The sequence below is a fragment of the Strix aluco genome, chromosome 5 (assembly GCF_031877795.1).
Source record: "Strix aluco isolate bStrAlu1 chromosome 5, bStrAlu1.hap1, whole genome shotgun sequence".
NCBI classification, from domain to species: Eukaryota; Metazoa; Chordata; class Aves; order Strigiformes; family Strigidae; genus Strix; species Strix aluco.
Window position 1 is genome coordinate 61,151,518 of NC_133935.1, and position 24,963 is coordinate 61,176,480.

General features: G+C 39.5%; 1 protein-coding gene across 1 annotated transcript in view; it reads right to left on the bottom strand.

The window, feature by feature from the left end:
• ASZ1 (ankyrin repeat, SAM and basic leucine zipper domain containing 1) overlaps positions 1-24,049 on the bottom strand; it is a 43,201-nt gene extending 19,152 nt beyond the window's left edge. Inside the window, exons 1-7 of the mRNA XM_074825473.1 lie at positions 23,945-24,049; positions 22,242-22,338; positions 16,324-16,446; positions 13,073-13,184; positions 3,610-3,721; positions 3,208-3,342; positions 733-845 (exon numbers count right to left, since the gene is read on the bottom strand). Of these exons, the coding sequence (XP_074681574.1) occupies positions 733-845; positions 3,208-3,342; positions 3,610-3,721; positions 13,073-13,184; positions 16,324-16,446; positions 22,242-22,338; positions 23,945-24,049 (797 nt within the window). The remainder of the gene's footprint in view (positions 1-732; positions 846-3,207; positions 3,343-3,609; positions 3,722-13,072; positions 13,185-16,323; positions 16,447-22,241; positions 22,339-23,944) is intronic.
• Between the last annotated feature and the right edge of the window lie 914 nt (positions 24,050-24,963).

The window sequence follows — 24,963 nt, forward strand, 5'->3', positions numbered from 1 at the left end:
CAAAACCAGGGCATTTCAAATTCAACATGACCTGGCTGAGCAGGGACATAAAGAATCAATCTGACCAACCAGAACATACTATAGGCATTGGAAGTTGTCTTCTCAAGACCATGAAGCTCCAGCTCAAGAAGGCAAGTGGATGGTTTGTTGAGGACTTCTTACTCAACATGTTCTGAGAAAGAACTTATCAGAGATCTTCAAAGTCGCTGAAGCAGGGACTGATTTCAGTCATAGGACACCTGCAAGCTTCAGGGTCAGGGGCATGCTATGCAAACAGTTCTAGAGCTCAACTGGTGTTGATTTAATTTTGACTCTTGTAGATGCAGAAAAAAAGAAAAGGGCATAGCTCTTCCTGGTGGCATGAAGCTGAAAAAAGGCATTCAGTGAAAGCATCAAAAATGTAACATCAAATGAGGATAACCACACAAGGAGTATCCAACAGGAGGGCATACAAATTTAACAGAGCTGAAATGAAGTGACATTGGATCCTGGCTCTACCATACTTTACAGCAAGTGAAAGGAAGGAAAGACCTCGAGCATGCTCTTTGTTTATAATGCAAAAGAACTTTGAAGTCTTGAAAAATTAATAGTACATTAATATACTTACTGTGGACTGTTGGTAGCACTCCAAACAATACACAATATATATCAGTACAATGTAATCACTGATATTAACAAATACAATCTCTTAGCAATGTTTATAAGCTAAAATTGAACTATGACTGTATTTACCCAACTCTGTGTTCAGGGACAGTTGTCAGAAATTTGTAGATACCCTCTTGCTTAATCGTTTCGTGGTATCTCCCTTGCAAGTGATTTGCAGTCAAAGAGAGTAAACTATAAATCTGGAGGAGCCAAAATTAATTATTATTCAAACTCAAAATGCATCAAAAATACACAGGAGTAAGATTACAAAGAATTCTATCATAAATTTCTACTTGAACATGAAACATCTGCCACTAATTACTTCTCTAAAGCATACAACTGGGAGTTAGGACTAAGCCCACAGAGTTTATCAAGAACATTTCTTTAAGCAGATTCTGGCCCAACAAGGAACTGACACAGAGCAAAACAGTATGCATAGTGTAGTCTAAAAAAAGTTAGCACCTGTCACTACAGAAGCAATACACCAACATACTAATTTTTGTGGTTTGTAGACAAGTTCTACATACTCAAGGCAATAAGTTGCCTAAAGAGCATGAGGCATATTTTAATATCTCCCTTTCCAGTGCATATATGGACCCAACATTTAGCAATTTACAACTGACAATCTAAGTTAACTATATCTGACAGACAGGGATTCTTTCACCTGATTAAAGCAGCAAGCCTTCTGCCAGACATCACTATGCATCAGTGATGGATTCCAGAAACCAAATTGCCCCTGTGTGTTTTGAGATAGTTACTAGAAAATTCAGCAAAACAAGTAGAACCTCAATAAACTTAAAGGAATAGTGAAACCACTTCCCCGAAATTGAGGTCACTAGCCAGTTTTGTATACATATACACGTACACATATACATATGTGTGGTAGGTTGATCCTGGCTGGCAAACAAGCCCCTACCCAGTTGCTCACTCACTCTCCCCCTGCAGGATGGGGGAGAATCAGAAGGGTAAAAGTAAGAAACATACAGTACAATAAGTGAAGGGAAAAAAATCCCAAAAACCTAAGTGATGCAAAGGCAGTCACTCACCACCTCCCACCAGCAGACCAATGCCCTGCCAGTCCCAAAGCAATGGCCTACTTTGGAAAAACTCCCCCCACAATTTTATTGCTGAGCATGACATTATATGGTATGGAGTATCCCTTGCGTCAGTTGGGGTCAGCTACACTGGCTGTGCCCCCTCCAACCTCTTGCTCTGTCCCAGCCTACTTGCTGGGGATGGGGGTCAGAGTGAAAAATAGAGAAGGCCTTGATGCTGCACAAGCACTGCTCAGCAATAGCTAAAATATTGGTGTGTTACCAACACTGTTTTGGTCACAAACATAAAACACAGCACCATACAGGCTGTTAGAAAGAAAAATAACTTCATCCTAGCCAAACCCAGTACAATACGTAAGAAAAATATCTCCCCTCTGAGATACAGTTTCCACAGACATAGTCTATGTCAACAGCCTGAAGAGCAGACCCCCATGTTGAAGAAGCTCATGACTATTAAATATCTCAATACCATCTGTAAGACTTTGCAGTAACTGAGTGAAAGTTAGCGCTTCACAGGTCAAGAGGCCAGACCCACCTCTCAAGTGTGAGGAGTGTGTACTCCCTCTATGTCAGAGAAAGTTGTGTTATAAGATTACATGGCCAAAGCCTGCTGAACAAGTCATTTATCAAAAGCAGAAAGCATCTGTAGCCCCTTTCAGTAATCTGATCTAACAGATCACTGAGCGTCAGACACTGCTCTTGTTAGCATACATAGATAGCTTTGTGCATAGTTATCATTTTTGCTCCTGTCTAGCCCTGGAGTCTGGCAGGAAAAAAAAAGAAAGAAAAAAAAGATGTAAAGTGAATTACAATTCACTAGAGTGAATTACACATTTTTGAAGAGTGACTGCAAAAAGCCACATATCGGTAAGAGCAACTCAGAGCAAAATACACAGAAATTGGTCTGATGATCCACCATGTATCACCTGCTAACAGCAGTAAACAGATTTATTTTAGAATAATATGTTGTCTTCAGCAGCTAGCTCTCTCCACTGATAATGAGTGGCTGCTCTTCCAATGATCTGATGACCAATTTACATTATTTTGCACCTTATTCCCTCCTGAGAATGGGTTCTGAAGATGGCCAGTGCCAACTACCCGCCCCCTTTAGCCTTAGTCTTTTCACTTCCAAATTCAATCAGAAACTATATACTACAATTTAGTTTGATATCCACATTCTCTCACACACTTTGGCAGATGGGAAAAAACCAACAACTACTTCTCATATCATTACTAAAATGAATAATCCCTTGTTCTGTATTCTAAATCTGATGTCAAGGGTTCTGTAGGTGAAAAAAAAGTTCCCAAAACATTACTATATAACATTTAAAGCCCTGTGAAAAGTTGGGATGTAACAGAAAATAGTCTATATGGATGTAATAGCACAAATATTCAACTAGCTGCTATAATTTAGTTATTAAAGTAACATTTCTACAGAATTAATGAACAGATTTTTGAGGCAAAATTTGCCTCAGAATTTGCATTTCACAGAAATTAAATGAAATACCTCTGAGTGTTTATTGATTTTTGCAAGCTCTGCTGCTGTTTTCTCATCCTTAGTCTGTAGATTTTTGTCAGCTCCCAGCTCAAGCAACTTAAAAATTACACTTTTATGTCCGTGCTGTGCTGCCCATATTAATGCCTGCAGAGAACAACTTTGTATTACCAAGTTTACATATGGAGCAAAAAAAAAAGAACAGAAATTCTATCAATAATACAGCCTTCATAAGTTCTTACATGGCAGAATCTGGAGACAAAGACAATTAATGCAAAAGAATCTCTAAGTGGTGTTAAAGCAGAATATACCAATGAGTATTTCTGAGAAAGCTGTACTTAGAAACAAGTTTGTGGGTTCTTGCTTTTTAAAATTTTTATCATTAATTACAACACACAGAAGTAAATCACTTACTGAATACCCATTTTCATCTTGGGCATTTATGTGTGATCCATGAGCGACAAGAAGAGCAACAACCTGAGGATAGCCTTTTCTAGCTGCATGCATCAATGGAGTCATTTGTCTCCTGACAGAAAAGGGGACAGGTGAAAAAAATTATTTCAAGATATCAAAATCCAACTGCATTATCAAGTTAAGAGTTCACATCTATTTTCTGATTGAAATGAAGTCAAGAAGTCAATTGTTGTCCTCCACAAGAAAGAAACTTAGAGGAAACTAAACAAGTCTCTTCCAGGAGTTGAGATATAGATCTATAGTACTTCTGAGAGAAAAAGTTTAAAAAAAAAAAAAAAAAATTCAATGTTTTATCACCTCCAAATTCAAGTAGTGCAATAACACACAAATAATCTTAACATGTCCCAGCTATGAAACATGGCAGCTTGGTGACTAAGTCATTTCTTTTTTGGCTCTGAACTACTCAAACCCAGTTTTTAAAGACCATCCCTCCTGCTGCTAACCACAGACACAGCAGCAGACATCTCATTTAGCACACAGATCAGATTAATGAGAAGGGAATGGGAATAACTGCAGATCCCAGTTTTCACCCCACTAAAAGCAGAAAATATCAGCAAATCACCCTTTTTTCCTCTCAATTAAAAGAAGTGGCAGAGACTTTAATTTTTTACTTCAAAAATAATTTTTAAAAGACACAGCTTAAGTGATGAATTGTACATACAGTTTAATTTAAATCCAAAATTCTGAAAAGAAATACGCAGTTTTGTGGAGGGCAAGTTCTAAATCACAACCAAATATTTAAGAGGAAGAATATTAAGAACAACTGTGTACATACTTGCAAAACCCTCTCTGGTAAAAACAATAAAAGCAAAAGAATCACAGGTCACACAGCTCTCAATGGTGTACACAGGTGCACTGCAGTAGCAGAAGGTGCATGTGTATTATCAACACTCAGACACTGCCCCCCCCCCCCAGTATGCCTGAGAGGAATCTTCAGAGAATTACAAGTACCATACTGAAAATTTTAACTTTTGAAGTGCTAAAACTAAATGCACATCAAAATATTTTTGTCCTTTATTCAATTTTTGTTTCCTGATCCCAGAAGTGTAGGAAAGAAGGCATCAACACATACATATATTATTTCTTAAAATTGCTGAAGAAGTATTTACAGACAACACCCTTTCCATTATTGTTTCTTCTTTTTATATCCCAAAACCATGATCACAACAGTCTATTGATCTTAGCTTCTACTTGAGATGCTTATAAGACACTGCCATTGTGAATTGCTCTGAATATTTTGAAAGAAAAAAAAAAATATTGCTCAAAAGCTTCTGTTAGAAAAGTATCTTTATAGATGCCTGACATTTATTCTTTAATGGAATAAGATTGCAGAATTAAAAAAAAAAAGCAGTATTGAAGGACAAAGATGTGGAATTTCTGGTCACTTTGAAGTAATCAGATTTAAGCTAAAATATTTTACTAGTGATGTTCAATTAAAATTTATTATATCTTAAAATGCAATATTTTTTCATGAAAAACTATCATGTATTGCTTTTAATGTACAGCTCTGCGTCAAAAGATTATTCTATCTTATTAGGATATACTTGAGGGGAGGATTGCCCTTTCCCATATTGTTTCTTAATAATAAATTCAATACCGACCACTAGAGGGACCCCAAAAAGCATATGTATACCGAAGCAGCCGTCTTAAAATATACTTTATTGCTAGAACTAAGGCTTTGCTCATCTTTCCTTGTTATTGGTCATTCACAAAATGATAATATTTTGTCTTATGCAAACACAGTTAAAAGTGCACTGAAAAAATTATATTGCAAATTTGAAAGAGTAATGATAGCCAAAAAAAAGTCAATTTCTTGGAGATAAGCAAAATGAAAGCTATGCAGGCCTTCAAGACATACAGTCAATAACAAACTTGGTAATGAAATGACCAGACCTGCATCAGTCTATAACTAATTCAATGTGGACCATCAATACTGCAAAAGCAGAAGTTCTGACTGAATATAAGGAAACATTTTTACCATGGGGCACAGTCAATCAGGGGAATGGGTTGCTCAGAGAAGCTTCATAGCCTCCATTTTTGGTGGGTTTTGAGACCAGATGGCAGCCTAGACCAGTGTCATAGCAGACATGGCTTTAAGGAAGAAGCTGGACTAGAAACCTCCTGAGGTGCCTTCTGACCTGAATTACCCTGTGATCCTATGAAGATTACTCTAAGAAGAGAGAAAAAGACTACAGTTTGCCTCCCTAACTTAACAACTAACTGATGAGATAGCGAGGTACAGATATCTACACATAGACATATACAGATATCTATAGATACCTATATTTTAAAGAATGAACAGAAGTTGATTACAACCTAATAATTTGTAACAACAGAAATTAAACTTGCTCGCCCAGTGTGGACACTCACTCCCACACTTACTTTTATTCAGCGGCAGGGTAGACTTTGACAGACTGCAAAATCAGTCCATTCATGACTGTTTTCATTTTAATTTCTTCTGCTGTCAACATTTTTTTTCGAACTTGCACACTATTACTACCTCACAGTTACCTTCTGCTTTTTCAAAGGAAAAAAACTGAACAGAAGTCCAGAGGCTACAGAACAGTCTTTTCTCCAAAAACCATCATGTAGTGGTTACAGTTGTACAGTACTGCAGACATAGTATCTGAAATCAAGGCAACTACTTAATGACATTAAAGCCACTGAAAGTTTCTCATTTTTAAGTAAAACCCAATAAACATGACATTTAAAAGGTCCACCAACATGAATATGTAATTAGTACTTCAAGCATTCCATTTTAATGTTCAAGTTTTAATTTCAAAGGCTACAAGCTGTTTCAGGATAGAAACATATACAGTGCTGCATAAATTTGCAACTGCATTTATGCACTACTATATATGAGAGGGTACCGTTTAATGCCTAATGCACATACTGCATAGCCACCACCTCAGAAAGCAAGGTCCATTTACATGTACATCCACAAGAGGGAGACTAGAGCATCAGGGAAAACATTCTGTTTTCTTAATCCTGCAGAGAACCCTCACAAATAAACCAGCAAGCTTCAAGATGCCAAATTCACTGTTTCTTGCTAAAGCTGAAGAGAAATTAAATGTATTGGTACATCTTACTGCAATCTAAAAACGTACATAGGAGGTGTAGTGGTAACCATCAAGATTAAAGAGCTGAAGAACCCTTTCATCATTTTGAGGAACAGACATTTGCATTTCAGTAGTCTGGCTTGCAGATGACCTTCTTGTCCAAACACCCAAGAAGTCCTTTTGTACGGCACAATGTGCCACATGACATTTGCCCATATTGAACATGATTACTCAAGTCATAATCAGTAAATAAATAAAATCTTAAAAGGCATATAAGCAATTTATTAAGCATGATGTCTATTCCAACTATGCTTGCTTCCAGCTACGCAGCACCTAAATAAAATGCAAGGATTTCTTCACTGGTCTCATACAAATTAAGGTGTGGGGTTTTTTGTGTGTGTTTGTCTTTAGGTCTCCCTGCCTTTATGTTAAGGCTGGAGAAAAAGACAAAACCAAAAGGTTTTTCAGTTTTCAAGGCCATCCAAAACTTTGTATGTGACATCTACACAAAGATACAACCAGAGGTTCTTACAGGCTCGCTTCATCTTCATCCTGTCAAAAAAATGGGGCAAAAACACCATCACAAGAGAGCAAATGGAGTGGAACAGCCCTAAAAGCTACCACTTGGAGGGTAGATAACCACAAGCCATGATAAAACTAGGTGAAACAGTGATAGCTAGCTATCCCACTGAAAAATGTCCTGAGTATCTGCCTGTTACCACCAAGCTGAATCTCTGCTGCAGAATTCACCACACCTGACAAACATACATTCTTAAGTTTGGGATCATGCTCTCCGGCAACACAAAGTTCATCTTCCTAGAAAATTTCAGAAGAGGGAAGAGAGGAAGAGAGATCTTCTATCTAGACAAAGTTTTCCTTCCATTGGGGATATATCTATAGAAAATTCAGTATTTCAGGTCGATGATCTTGAGAAGTATAACTTATATGTAAAGTCTCATAACTGGATAGGTGTTTATTAAATAGACCAATGTATCACTAACATTAGAAAAAAATACAGCAGGTAGAAAACAATTTAACCTCATGAATTTAGTCTCAATCTTTTCTTGTTGAAATCTCAAAGCAAGGAAATGAAGCTACAAGACACTAATATTCTAGTCTATTGATCTGTAAATTGAACACTACTTCAGATTACCTGGAAGCACCATCAGAAGCTTTTGGAGCCCATTTCACCACTCCAGTGCTGTACGCTCAGCCTGGAACTGAGAAATGAAGCGGTAACAGCATGTCCACAGCAACTGAGGGAAAGCTATTTGCCTGTTTTCTGGTTTATTGGGGTTTTAAAAGATGAGGTGGAAAACGCTATACAACAAGTAGTATTGGAATAACATAGTTTACTGTACTGTGAGCTGCAAGATACTTTTTTCAGGCACTATCACCTGGACCAAGGTAGGAGAGTCCTCTACCTTCTTGAAGCAGAACTTGTTAGAACAATGGAATATACAGCTCTAGTAAGAAGGCTTGGCTGGAAAGAGTGACAGCTTAGTTCCAGGTTCCCTAGTTTTAGGTTTCATTTCAGACTGCCAGTTCTTGTACCTTTCTGCTTCTGAACTCTAATTACATGATTGTTTTAAAATTAAAAAAAGGGATCTGTGTAAATTCTACAGTACACAGAGGTGGGAAGGTAGACAGCTATAAAGTTATCTTCATATGACTAGAAAAATACAAAGGATGTAATTATAAAAGGCATTAGCATAAAAATTAACAACGGGGATAGCAGCACTCTATGCTATGACATTCCTGGTTAACCTGCCCTGTCCTCCTACATCCTTACTCCAACACATTTTTACAAGCAAGATGGTTTAGCTGAAAACATGCATGTAAAGTAGAAAAAGAGATGAGTTATCCACATAACCAGAAACTTCTCAGACTGTTTTCAACTTTACTTTCAAAGTTGGGGTAAAGTCTGCAATCAAGAAATTCAGCACATACATGTGAAATCTACTCCATCTTTATAATGAAAGGGCAATTCTCTTGTCATGCAAAAACCCCCAAACCAATTCTATGCAAAAAACCCATGATCACAGTAAGCTAGTGGCAATGACAGGAAGTTCGATATACTTGGGATAGAACGTTGCTGATATAATGCTAATGGATTTCAGTGCAGGTTTTGTTTCTGTTTTACACAAAGGCTGCTCAGGTGACATTCCAAGACACCACAGTACACTGTCAGAATGCCTCTGTTAAAAATAGCATCTAGTGTTTCTACTGTCCCTGAGTATTTCATACCTCTGCCCAGAAACTGTGATCAACAGTTGTAAGCCTGTTGATACCACTGTAAAGTCAATATTAGCTGGGAAAAGTACAGTTATCTATTTCAGTGTCTAGACTCCTTCCCCCTACCAAAAGATCTGATGAACAAGACTCAACACTTACATTCAAAAGCCACTCTTCCAAAGTCACAGAACTCACATTTACCATCCTTCTGACTGCTCCCTAACTCGGATAAGAGGAGGGAAGACATGCATGGACATAGCCCAGATGAACACAGTACTTTCGCAAATGTAACTTTGCATCTGATTTTTTACATTTAGTCCCTCTGCCCTGGTGTTTGACCAACATAATAAAATAAGTCTTTCTGTCCTGAGTTCATAGGACTAGAATAAAAACCTCTCTGAAAGGCATGAAGTATAATAGCGTGTAACATCACAAGGTATTTTTTGCTCTGAGGTGGGTCAAAGATGTTGACTCAATCACTATTAAATTCCCTCATTTTCTTGCTCCAGCCATAAAATGCCCTGTAGTGCATTAACTTTTCCCAGGCTATTTACCTTTACTGAAATGTACTGTTTGTCATTTGGCATGGTTAATTATCATAGAATGATAATGTCAAGGTCTCTGAAATTATTATGTGGCAGTGCAGACTTACTATCTTATCAGCAGCAATAAATATCTTGCTAAAATGGAGGTGTTACACAATTGCTTTATTCTGACTATGCAACCTGAAGAGAGACCTGCCTTGTGAACTGGGCAATACTGAGATGGAAATTTCCCCCTTCCATTATCATCTTCTCAAGAGGGCAAAATAGACCAAAACTTTCATCATTAAATCATTTTTGATACTCCTCAAAACTGCTCTTAATGTAAGCATAAGCAAACATATGTAGGTACTTAATACCAGACCTGAGTTGTGATTATATTTTTATGTATATGCATTCATGTACACGATAGTATGCTTCAAGCTCAACTTTTAATCTGTACAATGACAAGAGACAAAGGTCTAGTCTTATAATACCCTAAAAAGGAAAAAAAAAAAAAATCTATGGCTTTCTGAAGACTTTTGTTTAAACATACACAAAATTCATAATCATTTTAGAGCAGAAACACTGACAACAGGTTTGGTCATTGACCAGGACTCAATAGTGCCAGAAATCTTAAGAATGAGGGGGAAAAAAGCCACACAAACAAAATCAAACCTCCACATATCCCACACAGAACAAGAGACAAAGAGCTTATGTCAAAAGAAAGGAGGTTTCAGTCATTCACCTATTTGAACTTTCTTCTAACAAAGAGCTATTAGCATGAAACATCAACTCAAAACACTCTCCTTACTGGCAAAGCCATTAGGTTTCTTTTACTCTATGTAGACAAGAAGTTGGAGGATGTCATCACTAAAATCCAGATTTACTAAACAACCTATAACATGTAATCCTAGCAGCAGTAATTTAGTTACTAGTTGATCATGCCTTTTCCTTCTGTCTAAAACAAAATCACATCTTAGCATTAATAAAACCACTGTACCTTTAAGAAAAAGCTTCAGGTTAAAATGTTTTTTTAAAAAAGACGGCTTAAATATTTCCAGGCCTTACAAAAGGATAAAGTATATAATTTATGTTTTGGAGCAAGAGGGAGGCAAATGATACAAGATAAGCAGAACAAATTTCTCAAGGTAGCATTCACTTAAATAAAGCACTCAGGCTACAGTAGCTCTACAAAGGCTATCCAGAGCAGGTCTTACAATGCCTTCTTGTTTCACCTAGCCATTACCTTACTTCTCGTTCATCTTTCAAAACTCTTCAGTTAGCACTTATGCTTTGATACACATTTTCATCAACAGAATTGGTTTTACAGCCATCACTATTTAGTTCCCGATTTTGATTTAGCAAACATATCAGAAGTTACTCTACTGAATACTTTCTCCTCAGTACTCTATGCTATTGCAAAGAAATCCTCTACCTACCTACTCCTAAACTCACTGTCTTTCTAAGACTGCATTTCAAAAATCAGTTTATTTCTCACTAGTCCTTCCCCGCTCCACGCACACTTCATGAATTAGACAGAAAAACTGCAAGTTTCTGTGCATCACTTCCAGATGACAGGAAATAAGAAAGCCTACTGGCTGCCCTGACAGCACCACAGAGGAAGGATAAATACTAAACTTTACCTTACATGAAAGTTAAATATTTCACTTTGCATTCATACACATTCGTCATTGGTGGACAAAAGAGACGCTTCCTTAAAATCATTCTGGTTCTAAAGTGCTGAGACAGCCAAATAATGTGAACCTTAGTTCTTAACACCTGTGGTAAACTGACCACACAGGAAGTACTCTCACAATAATTAACACACTGACAGTCCTCATGCCCTCCTACAGAACATTCTGCTTGCTCTAGACAAAAGGGTGAAACTGGACTGCAGTGCCATGTAAACGGTCTGTTTTGATCCCTTATCTTCACAGAAGGTGGTTTGATGCGTTTCATCCTCCGGTTTCAGAACACAGTGGAAGAAGCCCAGGAGAAGCAGCAGCTGCTACCTGAGCAGTTCTAATGATGGAGTGCTATGCACAGATGTCAAATACTGGAAAGGAACAAAGGCAGCACAAAGATTTTAGAAAAATGAAGGCCTTGTCATCCAACTTCTGCTTTTGTTTGGTACAAATACGACATTTCCGATTATCATTTAATTTTTCTTTTCATTTGAGAAAGACTACTATTGCAAAAGTAAAAAAAACATAACTGGACATTGTATCTGGTGCATGCAAGCATAACTCATATGTTAGCACAAGGTCTTAGGAAACAAAGAGATAGCAAATAACTATTTGTATATAAAGACCAACTATTTATAACATACTCTAAGTTTATTTATAAGTTTATTTGCCCTTAAAATTCCCACCTCTAGTGTCAGAATCCAAGGGGGTTTTTTTACAAAGTTTAGCCAAAGAACTTTTCAAATGTAAACCTGCAGCTTTGCACTCTGGCTTACATTTTCAAACACCCAGGACAAAGTTTAATAACACAAAGGTTTCCCCTATTTTTTAAAGCAGGGTATTTATCTTAACACCCAGCTATCTGATGGCAACGATATCATTTCAGAGTCTGTCATTTTCTCTTCTTTCATGAACAATTTTTAGCCTCTCTGATAAGAATAAATGAATAGCATTTAAATTTGGTACCAGACATCAGTAGCACTTCAGCACAATTGCTTCCTCCTTCTCCATCAGTACTATGCTCACAGTGAGGCTCAGGGCCCAGAGTAATTGAATTCTATTAATGAGAACCAACAGGCCTCCAATTGTGTTCTTTTTAGAGGGCTACACAGTCCACACCTCTCGGGTAATGTGGCGGAAGAGCCGTGGTATAAAAAATGAATTTCAGTTAGTTGAAAACCAAGCAGTTTCAATTTGACCCAAACAGTACCTTTTCTTCCAGCAGAGGGAGGACAGTTTATCCTGGGTCAGCCCAGAATTTGTTTCCTTTTGATGCAAAACGAATCACTGCATCAGACTATGCAACTACAGACATCTCACAATGCACTGCTTCCGAGTGCTGAGACACAAAGTGGTAATTCAAGAAACAAGCTGTTACTTGTTTTTTAAAAGGAGATTAAATCTCCTCTTAATCTTGATTTTTCCAGACTGCACTGCAATAAATGTATTTTATCGACAGAGAAGTTTTCTTTTTCCATAGGAGGCTGTCTATGAAAGGAATATAGATAGATATCCACAAAAAGCTCAAAAGGAGGACACGAATTTAAATAAAGAATTAACTCATTTAACTTACATCCTTACACAGAAGGGACAATACGATTTGGAAAACGCAGAGGACATATTTCTTGCCCTTATACTGCAGTAAACCAAAGTATTAAGATTAGTTTTTACCTTAAATTTACATTTTCTTCAGCTGAGGAACATACTTAAATTTGACAAAACTGATCATAGTCAGATGAATGACTGTACTAGGAGAAATAAGTATCTGGACACTGATCTTTCTTTATACAGACAGCAGCGAAGTTACAAAAAGCTAATGAAGTACATGTCATCTTAACCAACAATAGCTATTTCTATAATATATTTATGCTGTAGTCACAGACATAGTTTTTTTCGGTACCTGCAAGTTAGGTTAGGGTCAGCATTCCTTGACAGAAGCAGTTCTACAGTCTTCAGGATGTTTTCCTCTGAAGCATGCGCAGTACATGCTGCCATCAGCACAGTGTACTTATCTGTTTTGAAACTCGCAGTTAGAGAATTACATATGTAAATTCCATGCTAATCCAGAAGTTCCTTTAAAAGCTTTACATTTGCTAGAGTTGTTAATTGGGTTTTGATACTCTAAGTTATTTAGAAAAGGGTAAGAAACTTGTTTTCCTTCCAGCGAAAGCCACTACAATTATCAGGTAAGATAAAGGCATCCGAGAAGAAAAGATACTCAGAAAGAGGAGAGTGAATGGCATCTAAAGCATCTATTCCTACTGAAATTTAGGATACTTCTTAGGTACCCAAAAAAACCCAGTAGGAGCTTAACTATAGATGCTTGTTTCTGAAATCTTGTTTCACACCAGTAGATTCACTCCCTGTTCCTCCCCACCTCTCCCCAAAATACAGTCAAGGGAAGAAACAGTTTACAGGAAGTTAACTGCAATGGATGAAAAAAGTGCATGAAATGTATTATAAACACATAGCAACATCAATTTTAGGGAGAACAGAGGCCCATACAAAGGACAGCTGAAGTAACAAGGGTTTATTATAGACCTTACAGAGAAGGAAGTTTACTAAACTAGACTACTATGTTACAGTAGTGGCAGGAGTAGGATCAGAAGTATGGGTTTAGATATGACTTTAAAGAACATCTATACAGCCCATAAAGATTCATCAGGAGGAACTGGTGTATTTGCTCCAGCTCTGAAGCCAGCTGGGTGTTACATGCCACATTTGCTCACAAATCAGAACTGTACACCACTGATGTTTGCCTACAGAACAGGGGAGACCTTCCCCATGGTTTTCCTAGAGAGATATGGGAAGCATCACACCTCAAGGTCCTTAGTGAGTTAGTTGGCCCTAGAGTCAATTAGAAGACTGCCATTTGAATTACTGCCTGTTCTGCTTATTGCACAAACTTGTTCACAAGTTCAAACATGCCTTTAACAACTTGTTTTAACAACTGTAATTTTAGCTGTACCTACTTCAGACCATACCATGAAGTGTTACAATGTATTTTCTAATTTTCTTGTAGAAATTTTAAGACCATGTATATATTAACATGTTTATTCTTCAACTGAGGTCAGATTTTATTACATTTAAACATGCGAAATTTGTTATGTACTTTACCCACCTCTGATCTACTTTCTTTATTTCTCACCACTTCCTGTCCCACACCCCTTCAACCAAATCTCAGTTTTACATTTAAATTAATCTGGTTTTTTAATATATCATCTTCTAATTTTCGACTACCTCATGTAGAAGTTCTAACACACATAAATCAGTATGTTAAATGAAAAATAAGTTTCAGAGAGTCACTTAAACTCCTGAACAGTAAGCAATTAACAATTCAGTAAATTACTTGATACACTGACAGATTTTTTACTCAAAATGTTTAACCTGGTTATCAATACAACAGGAACGGAAAGATGCCAAGACTCTGAACAAAGATAGTGACCAGCGCTGTTAATCTGGGAATGATGTTTAGGAGGAACCTGTAGTTATATTTGTATGCAGTATTTCAGGTAGTGATAAGAGTGGGAAATTAATTTCCGTTAGCCTACCTATAGCTCATACATGCGAGCAAGAGAAGGGGAAGAAACACCTCAGAACTCTCAGGCTTTTCTTTTGCAGAGAAAAACTGGTAAGAGACTGAAAAAAAAGATTAGTTTATGTTCAGCCCAGCTAAAAAACCCAGAAGAGCCAGTAAATTTACTCCTGAAAGATGCTGCATTCTGATCCCATCACACAGTGAATGCTACATTAGTTCCTTGTTCTTCATGATTACCAAAAAGGGTAAAATTAAGAAACCACTTACAAAGAATGACTGAAATGTGACCAAAGGTGAATAACAGTATAGCTATTATTAGGATTATAAGCATTATAGGATAATTAATATAGGATCACTTATGTGATTGCTTGCTAATGTAAAAAACAAAAGCAGCAGCAGTGGTGACATTTAGTACCACTTTAGGATGGCATAGCTTTACTGAACACACGTGGCCTGACCTGAATCAATGGCAAGCCTGTTCCTGGCTGGACAGTTCTCTGCTGCACATTATGCCCTAACTACTGTTTCCCTACACAGACTAACAGGGAAACAAGTGAGAAACCTGATCCTAGCAAGGTGCCACTTAGGGCAAACACAGTTGGTCACACACTGAAAAAATGTTGGTTAACTGGTCAGCTGAAACTGCTGCCCATAGCAGTTTCTGCCCCATTTATATTTCTCCAGAGCCATAAACAAGGAACAGGTATGAGCTGTAGGCAGTCATATGGAAGTTCTCTGAAGCTGGCTAAAAGGACAGTAATTTGAAGGCACAACAGCTTTTGGTGCAGGCAATCTACTCTAATCAGCTGCTAAGAAGTTCAAGAAAATTTTCAAAGCCAGATTAGTACCATCTGCAATTCAGACTACTACTATTACAGATATCGCCAAGTTACCAGAAAATACGATCACTGCTTTTACGTACTTGGCAGTATTGTGTCTCACATCAGTTTATTCTATACTGCAATGTTTTTTCTTGAACTTCGATAAATCTTCCAACACAATGAAAAGGAAGGCAAATAACGACAGTTTAAGTAGGAAAAAGGTATTATTAAGCCATAAAAATTGACAGAGGAACTGATAGTACTTAGAAGCTCCACTGAACTCCTGCAGAAAAAGGTGATCTAGCAATACACTAAAGAACAGTTTTCACTTAGAAAAATTGTGCTCTAATTTTAGAGAAGTCCACATTAGTTTCCCATGAACTGGAAAGCTATTCCTGTTGTTTGGGATTCTAGCTGGTTTCTGCATGTATATAATTGAAAACTGGATCAAACAAAGGAAGTTTTAACTGTAAAACTTTATCCTAGAATTTTTGAACAAGTATTTCCAAAACACTCTTTTTAAAAAAGTACTTGGGGATTGGAAGGTGTGTGTGGGAAGACAGAATGAGAGAGAAAGAACAAAAAACCCCATCAACTGATTCCAGATCAGTTCCAAGAATACAATTTTTATGTTAAAACTACTATTTTTTACTTCAAAACTGTATAAACTAGACTAGGTCCCAGTTCCACTGTGAAATTTTACTTTTTCCCTATATATGTAAAAAAAGAATAAGGATAGGACAATATCTGGTACTAAGCATTACTGGCCAGTACTTGTCATTCACATCTTACCTATTTCAAAACATGCATTAGCACCTCTGTCCAGAAGAAGACGCACTATTGCAAAGTCAGCCACACTTGCAGCACACATCAGAGGAGTCCATCCAAACTGAAAGCTAGATTCTATGCTTATACCTGTCAAAATTTAAGATACTAAAATCATAAAACTGCACCACAATAAACATGCTTTTATAAACCTTACTCTCAGTATGTATCGTTACCAAGGTTACACAGTTTGCATTTAGTCCTAGGGGGAGAAGTCTCTTACACCATTTTTGGTTTTTTAAGACACTTTTATCTTGAACACCAAAACCCAACTTTTAGAACCGACACCATGGAAGCTCCGTTCTCGTTCCAAGAAGTTAAGTACTACAGAAAGACTATGTTCAAAAAGCACTTAAGTAATACATTTAGCTGCAAAAATAATTTCAGAGAAGTGCACAGAATCTCTGTTTTCTCCACTTACGTGCAATAGCTTTCTTCAATGAAAAATTTTGATTCTTGCCAACTCAAGTGGACTGCTGTGGAAGTAAACTGCTTGTCAGGCAATTAAGACCATATTGACTAGAGTTTTCCTGCTTCACAGCTCCTCTTATTCCCTGCCTTGCAAGGCCATTAACTAGCAGATACCAGTTTTGCGTTCAGTACTAACAAAACATTACTATGATAGAAAGAAGAGATAGGTTATGAAAGATTCAATCACAATCACCAGATTTGTTTGTTACTCTTCATAACAGCCACAACTTCCTTTGTGGCTAGAAGTAAGCTTGCCAGACAGCCTTTCCAAATTCACCAAGAACCAAGTACCAGATGAAGGTACTCATCTGACAACTTTCAAATAAAAGTCTCTATACATTTTTGCAATAAGAGGAATCATCTTTCCTTCAATCCTTCCTCAAATATTACTTCCTCTAGAACAGTGTCCATCAGCTAGTTCCATATTAATCCAACAGTGATTATGGATAATCAAAAATACTTCTTTACAAGAGATAGCTCTGAAAAAAACCCAAAATTGTCCTAAGAGATTTGTGATAGTCAAGCTACATGCATACCTTTTCATGCAAAATGTCTATTTACTTTCCCTGCCTTAGTAGTTTGTCAAAGATGTGCTAGCAACATAAAGTCATTAAAGCTGAGGGAGTAACAGGTCACTGCTCTTGGACTGACTCTTCAACTCTTTAAGATCACTTGTGTTGTAGAAGCAATCAGAAAAGAGGTAACATTCAACGAAAGTCAGGTGTTGAAGCATTTTAACACCTGCAAGCCACAGAATTTCTGATCAAATCTTCTTAGTAATACATACATACTAGCTGCAGTCCTTAAAGTCACAGCAAGCCAGTTTGTCTGCAGTATACAAAACATTTCGTTGAAGCCCACAGCCAAGTTCTACAAGGGGAGCCAGCAAGTGTTCCTTAGCAGTCATATCTGAACTTCTCCATAGATGAGTCACTTCAAGAATTTAGAGAGCCTGATATCCAACAGCCCTCTGAAGGAACACTAGTAGGAAAGGAATACCAGAAAGCTGGCACTCTGCCACCCTTAAAAAGTCCCTTTTCCTCTCAAGAAGAAAAGCAGTCCATGTAACTAGAGCTCCCATCTAGAGCTTTTTATTTTAATACATATCTGAACAATACTGACAAAAGATCTATTTGGCAGGCATACAGACTTATTAAAACTCTTGGGATGGTATTTTCCTCGCTGCTTTCTTTACACATATAGCAGACAGTATCTACCATGACGCTAGTGATTTTTCTAAGTTCTAGAAGTAGAACGGTCTATCTGGCAATGAAACGTCAAAGCTGTGTTAACAGCTTGTTTGTCCAGCGTGGTCTCCCATCTTTGTAGTGACTGCCTTGAAGTACCACCCACTGTGAAATCACAGTGCAAACCAGCTAGCGTCCTGGAGGAAGACAAAGAAAGGACAACTGAAACAGTAACAGTCATGTTGCTTCTTGGCTGCATGGTTATAGGAGCTGTTGATTGAACCAGAAATGTCTCCCCCTGGTTACTACTCAGACTCTCTTATTTCATGAGCTGTTCCTGAAGTAAGCAGCGTTAGTTTAGCATTAATGTCCCTTAAGAGGTCCTATAAGGCAACAGTGAAGCCCAGAAAAAAATTTTTAGTGAAAAATCAGGCCAGATCCAACAGCCAGAGAGAAGCGAGGCTGCTGCAGCTCTACATGCCCACGTCCAACTAGTGTTGATGCTGAGCGTGTATTCTCAGCAGGCACACAGATACACCAACAGCCACACTGATCAACACAGACAGCACCAACGGTCTCATCCTGCTCCCCTTTGGGATAGGTCTATCTCCCCCAGCTGCTGGCAGCACAGACACACAGGCGCCTGACTGCTGGTCCCACTCCTGTGGCTGGCACATCCTTTCACCTGAGTACAGTCACGGGCATCCAAGTAGAAAGGCCCTATTAGAGCCCTGGGAGTCCCTTTCTCCGAGTACGTAATTTGGGTTCCTGCTTGCCCTTGGGCCTCTCTGCTCCTCTGAGCTTGTGGAGAGGGGCCTGTGATGGGCTGATGACTTCCATATGGGCCTGGGAAAAGCTGGGCCAGGGTATTATTTGGGCTCCCCCACCTGCCATTACCTGCTTCCTTTGTGGGCATAAGCAGAGGAGCTTTTCAGTCACAGAACCTCACAAATTATGTCTAGGAGGCAAAGCAGATACACCATTCTTTGTTACAATCCAAGTTACAGATAAATATCCTCCTCTTTAACCAGCAACAGGCAGAAATACCTTCTGGCCCTAGGTGAGCTCTACAGCAGAAACTCTATGAAGCAAGTGAATCAGAAGAACAGCAATGAAAGAATTATGTTCTTTGTGCGATTACTACAGTTTCTCCAGTATCTCTTTCAGATATTTTGTTGATTGTGGCTAATAATAGTTATGGTAGAAAGGCTGTTTTTATACAGAAAAATGGAACCTCAAATTCAAGGTCATAACTTTTAATTTCATTTCAGGAAAACAAATATATGAATTATATGGTGTTAAGTATTTTTACTCCCAAAGCAAAGCAAAATGCTCAAGTCATCTTTGAACCTGCTACTTGCTTGCATTACTTTGTGACAGGTACTTCAGAAACTTGTTCTTAGTATGTTGCCATTTTATATGGGGGGTAAGAGAAGGCATTGTGCATGTCCATCTTCTAAAAGAGCTCTGTATAACTGCCTCAGCACTAAATAGCTAAGCAAGCCAGAAGACATATTCTTGCTGTACCTGAAAGAATGGCCCCAACTGTTGCTAGGAAATCCACTTCCAACACAAATCCTGAGTTTGGTCAAGTGCTGGTAGCAAGCCTCCTACAAGCTCTACTGAACATACACTAAAGGCAACTTCAGAAGCAAAGATTTAATCTGACTGAGCATCAATCCTCTGAAGGACAATGTTACCTTTCTTCAGAAACACCCCCCTGTTAGAGAGGTATTGTGTTCTACTGCTCTGCAAGACAGTACTGGATGGGTCAAAATTTACTGCTAAGTCATGTTTTCAGGAAATCTTAGAACCATAGAATGGTTTGGGTTGGAAGGGACCTTAAAAATCATCTAGTTCCAACCCCTCTGCCATGGGCAGGGACACCTTCCACTAGACCAGGTTGCTCAAAGCCCCGTCCAACCTGGCCTTGAACACTTACAGGGAGGGGACACCCACAACCCCTCTGAGCAACCTGTTCGTGTCTCACTACCCACACAGGAAAGAATTTCTTCCTTACATCTAATCTAAATCTACCCTCTTTCAGTTTAAAACCGTTACCCCTTGTCCTATCACTACACTGCCTGATAAAGAGTCCCTCCCCATCTTTCCTGTAGGCCCCCCTTAAGGTCTCCTATAAAGTCTCCCCGGAGCCTTCTCTTCTCCAGGCTGAACCACCCCAACTCTCTCAGTCTGCCCTCATAAGGGAGCTGCTCCAGTCCTCTGATCATCTTCATGGCTTCCTCTGGACCCGCTCCAACAGGTCCCTGTCCTTCTTGTGTTGGGGGCCCCAGAGCTGGACACAGTACTGCAGGTGGGGTCTCATGAGAGGGGAGGAGAGGGGGAGAATCACCTCCCTCGACCTGCTGGCCACACTTCTCTTGATGCAGCCCAGGATACGAATGGCTCTCTGGGCTGAGAGTGCACATTGCTGAATCACGTTGAGCTTCTCATTAACCAACACCCCCAAGTCCTTCTCTGCAGGGCTGCTCTCAACCCACTCATCACCCAGCCTGTATTTGTGCTTGGGATCACCCCGACCCATGTGCAGGACCTTGCACTTGGCCTTGTTGAACTTCATGAGGTTTGCACAGCCCCACCTCTCAAGCCTGTCAAGGTCCCTCTGGATGGCACATCCCTTCCCTCCAGTGCGTCGACTGCACCACACAGCTTGGTGTTGTCAGCAAACTTGCTGAGGGTGCACTCAATACCACTGTCCCTGTTACCAAGAAAGATGTTGAACAGCACCGGTCCCAGTACTGACCCCTGAGGAATGCCACACGTCACTGATCTGCACTTGGACATCGAGCCATTGACCACAACTCTTTGAGTGTGACCATCCAGCCAATTCCTTATCCACTGAGTGGTCCATCCATCAAATCCATGTCTCCAGTTTAGAGACAAGGATGTCATGTGGGACGGTGTCAAAGGACAGATTCTCTTCCGATACTGCCTTGTGCATGTCAGGAGATGGGACACTAGACTACAGAAATCTCTGCCCTGACCTTACGCTCTTACAGATACTTGTCATCATCTTCAACAGGACAGAACTGCTCATTATGTAGCAAGCATCAACATGGAAAGCAAACTGTTGCTGTCTGACTGAAATATAAGCAATTAAAAACGGATAGCTGTAACGAAACAATCAAGCAATCTGATGCACAGACATCACTAAAAACTCTACTATAAATAAGAACACATTTTCTCAAAGCAAGACTGAAGATGTATTTCACTCAGTATTACACCTCTGTGTTTCACCCTGTGCAACAGTTTTTACTTAATTTAGAAAGAAAACCATTCTCCACTGTGGTGAGAAACAGTCTCCTTCTAAAAGGGCAAGTAATGTCATTGTTTTAAAACTGAGAAAAACCCATTGCTAACTAGGAAACTACTTTCTTCCAGCCATAAGACAGATTTTCCTCAGAGAACAAGCTCTTGGCTACTATATTCTGCTTGCTTGCTGAAGCAGAACTTCCTGACAATTATCACTAGGCAGGTCAACTCAGCTATGCAGTTTTTGATTGCCCTGGATGCTTCAATAAGTGATCCAATCCTCCTAACACTGAGTAACAGAAACATATTACAAATACTGAGTAACAGAACAGGGAGAAAGGCTTTTAGTGTTAAGACAAACTACTTTTTAGTGACAAATGCCACATAAACCCTATTAGACCTTTCAGAATCACAAAATCTTTGTCCAGCTGATGTTGCCAGGACAGCAGTATTACACAGGGCACATACCAGAAACTTAACTGTGTTGTGAGAAAAAAAAAAAAAAGGAACTTCCAAACTGGGGGAGCATTAAAACAAAAAAAGCCATCCCCCTCATCAACCTTCAACACCAAAGTAAGACCATACACTGAGTTCTCACTCTCAATTTAAAGCACCTCAAATTCAGTGCTTGTAATTGGTATTTTCAGGTTAAAGATGCCTCAAAAAACAAAGAACCACCTTGTTTCGTAGTTCACACATTATAGTTTTCTCACTTTTCAGTGGTCCTGGCTGAAGAAAGAAATATAAATTAGAAGGAATTAGCTGGAATACTGCATGCTGAGACACTGAAAAAGTAATTTCATCTTTAACATAAGAGTTTATATCCTGCACTGGAAACATTCACATATTCCTACGTGAACTTGACACGTTATTTTGAAATGAGAAACTTTGAAGCTTTAGAATTCTTGCCAAGTTAAATTAAAATTATTCAACTTCATCACTGACTTTCCTCACCAGAGTTTAAGAGTTCTTCAATTAATGAAACATCACCACGAAACAGAGCCTTCTTCAACATTTCATTCTTGTCCGCTTGCAACATTTGATCCAACTGCTAGATAAGCAAAGAAAAGTTAAGTAAAAACCTAGTAACTGTTTCAAGGTAAAAACTACAGCTTGATTTCAGTATAAAAGCACTAATGAACTCTGTAAGGACAAAGCTGAGAAGAGGGGTGGGGAGAGGAACAAGGTAAAACTTTCCTTCTTCCACTGCTGTAGACCTGCTTAGGGTCTACTGTAAAACATAAGCTTTAAAATTAACCTTTCAGAAAGGTTCCATTCTCTGAAAATATAAGTATCTTCTTTCTCAACAGACCTGCTATGCTGCTCTCAGTTTTTCTCAATGGTATTTGATTTCAATTAAGATTCTTTTTCATCTTTTGGTGCTAGAAAAACATTGCAACACATTTCTGTACCTTTTTTGTACATTTCACATGTTGCACAGCACAGCACTAGAAAATGTATCTATCAGACATAAAAGTCAAGAGTTTGGGGCAAGGTAGCTCAATGACCAGCTGTCTGGCTTAATACAGCATGAATCCAGTGCTGGAAAGGGTTGCCACTCCTTTTTCCTTCTACTCCCGTGGTGGCAGAAGTATTTGTGTTGCTGCGTCATAAACAATTTGGCTGACAAATGCTCTGACCAAAGGACTAGTTTATGCATCAGACAGTTTTGCCTGATTCAAGTTCCTTTCAAAAGCATCACAGATTTGCTCTCTGTTAAAGCTGAGGTGCAGCTGAAGATTGTTGCTGGCATTATCTAGATTAACAAAACACATACACTGATAAATTGAGAATTATTCAGTAGTTTGTTTGCAGACAGAAGTGGGTATGGAAAGAAGAGAAATTGTATTTCATGGTAACTTTTGAAGTCACAACATGAGAACTCAGAATTGTACAACTTTCCCCAGCACACTGTAGTTTATATTTCCAACAGCTTTTGTAAAGTCTTTAATAAGTGCTTTGTGTATAGAAAACCAAAGTCGATAAACAGACAATATAATAATTTAGCCCTATTTTTGCTCTACTCAGCCAACAGTTTCCAAATAATGCCTATCTTTGGATAGGAACCTCAACTTAAAGATCGAGGCCCCTGAAAAACTGACTAGAACCTTTACAAGAGTACTGCAAGTATTCAGTTACTTCCATTTTCCAATTCCAGCCACAAGACAAACCAATGGTTAAAAAGCCTTGCAGAATCTACCTCACACTCTCAGATGCCTCACACCTATTAGATACAATAAAATCACCTGAATCTTCATGTTAGCGAGAAACAGAGATTTAAGATATAAAACAGCTTTATAAACATCTGGTTGCTTTCAGATTTATTCTTATGTGAAATAGGGACTGGGGTCTGTTACTGGGAGAGAGAAAAGTGCTTTAAATAAACATTAAGGTTTTACATAAGACAAACCCCCAAAATTTAGGTTTTATTTACTCCTAGAGTAGGGGCACACCACCATTACCCTGCTAGGAAATAACCACGGAGGCCCCAGCCGCAGCCCCTCCCGAGGCCACCCTCCTCAGGGAGACTCACCGAGCCCCGCTCCCCTCACCGCGGTTTCAGGCCGACACCACCTCCCCCGCGTTACCCGACCCTGATCCCGTCCGCCCGCAGGCCCCAGCCCGAGGCCGCCGGGAGCAGGGAGGCCTCGCCCCACCTGCGGTTCATCCCGCACGACGCCGATGTCCCAGCCGTCCTCGTCACTGTCGCTGTCCTCGTCCCCCCCCGCCACGACGCGGGATCCCCACGGCGCAGCGGCCATGGCGCGCCGCTCCGCGCTCCTCGCCTCACCGGGTCACGTGACCCGCGGCGGCCGTGCCGCTTTCCCGCGCACAGAGGGCTCGGCGGCGCGGCGTGCGCGCGGCCCTGGCGCGGCCGGAAGGGCCCGGCGCGTGGTGGGGACGTCGCGCCCCGGCCCTCGCCGTCGGCCCTCGCCGCCCCTCGGGGCGGGTGAGCCCCTCGCCGCAAGCCGCCCCTTCCTGCCCTTCCTGCGCATCCGCTTCTGGGCGAGGCAGTTGCAGTTTGTGAGGTGAAAGGGGAAGTCTGGTCCGTGCAGGTGGTGACGTTACAGCGTCAATAAAGTTCAGGATTTTATGTCCGTGGGAACGTAGCATGGCTTACTAGTGGCTCAGCGGTTTTGTGGGGCATTAGGTAACACAGCAACGTTGTGTATGAAGTAATCTCTCTAGATGGGTGACTGGTATATGTGTGTAAATCCAAGGTAAAAGATAAGATTTTCTGTCTTTAATTTCTGATGTCATTTATAAACTCTAAAAATGCCACCCAACCTAATAGCAGACAGTTACGTTACTTGCGTGTATGTACACGGGCTGTTACATAGCCAAAGCCTGTGGTGGTGACAGTTATGTGGGGAAGGTTGAACGGCGGCTCTGTGTAATGAGCCAAACTTTCATCCTGCTCCGTCCCACCTGAGTATATGCGGGCATTACTTTAGATTTTGGAATTGCGGTTAGATTTCTTTATAATGACAAATAATAATATCCATCACAAGGTTCACATGAAACTCTTTGAAGAACAGATGAGGAACAACATTCTGTATTTCATCCACAGGCAAAACTGCTATTTGAGCTCAGCACAGATCTTGCCCCAGTCTGAAATGAATTTGGTCTTCCACTGAATGAAAGAGAACAGAAGAGAAAAAGTCTGGTCTTGCGG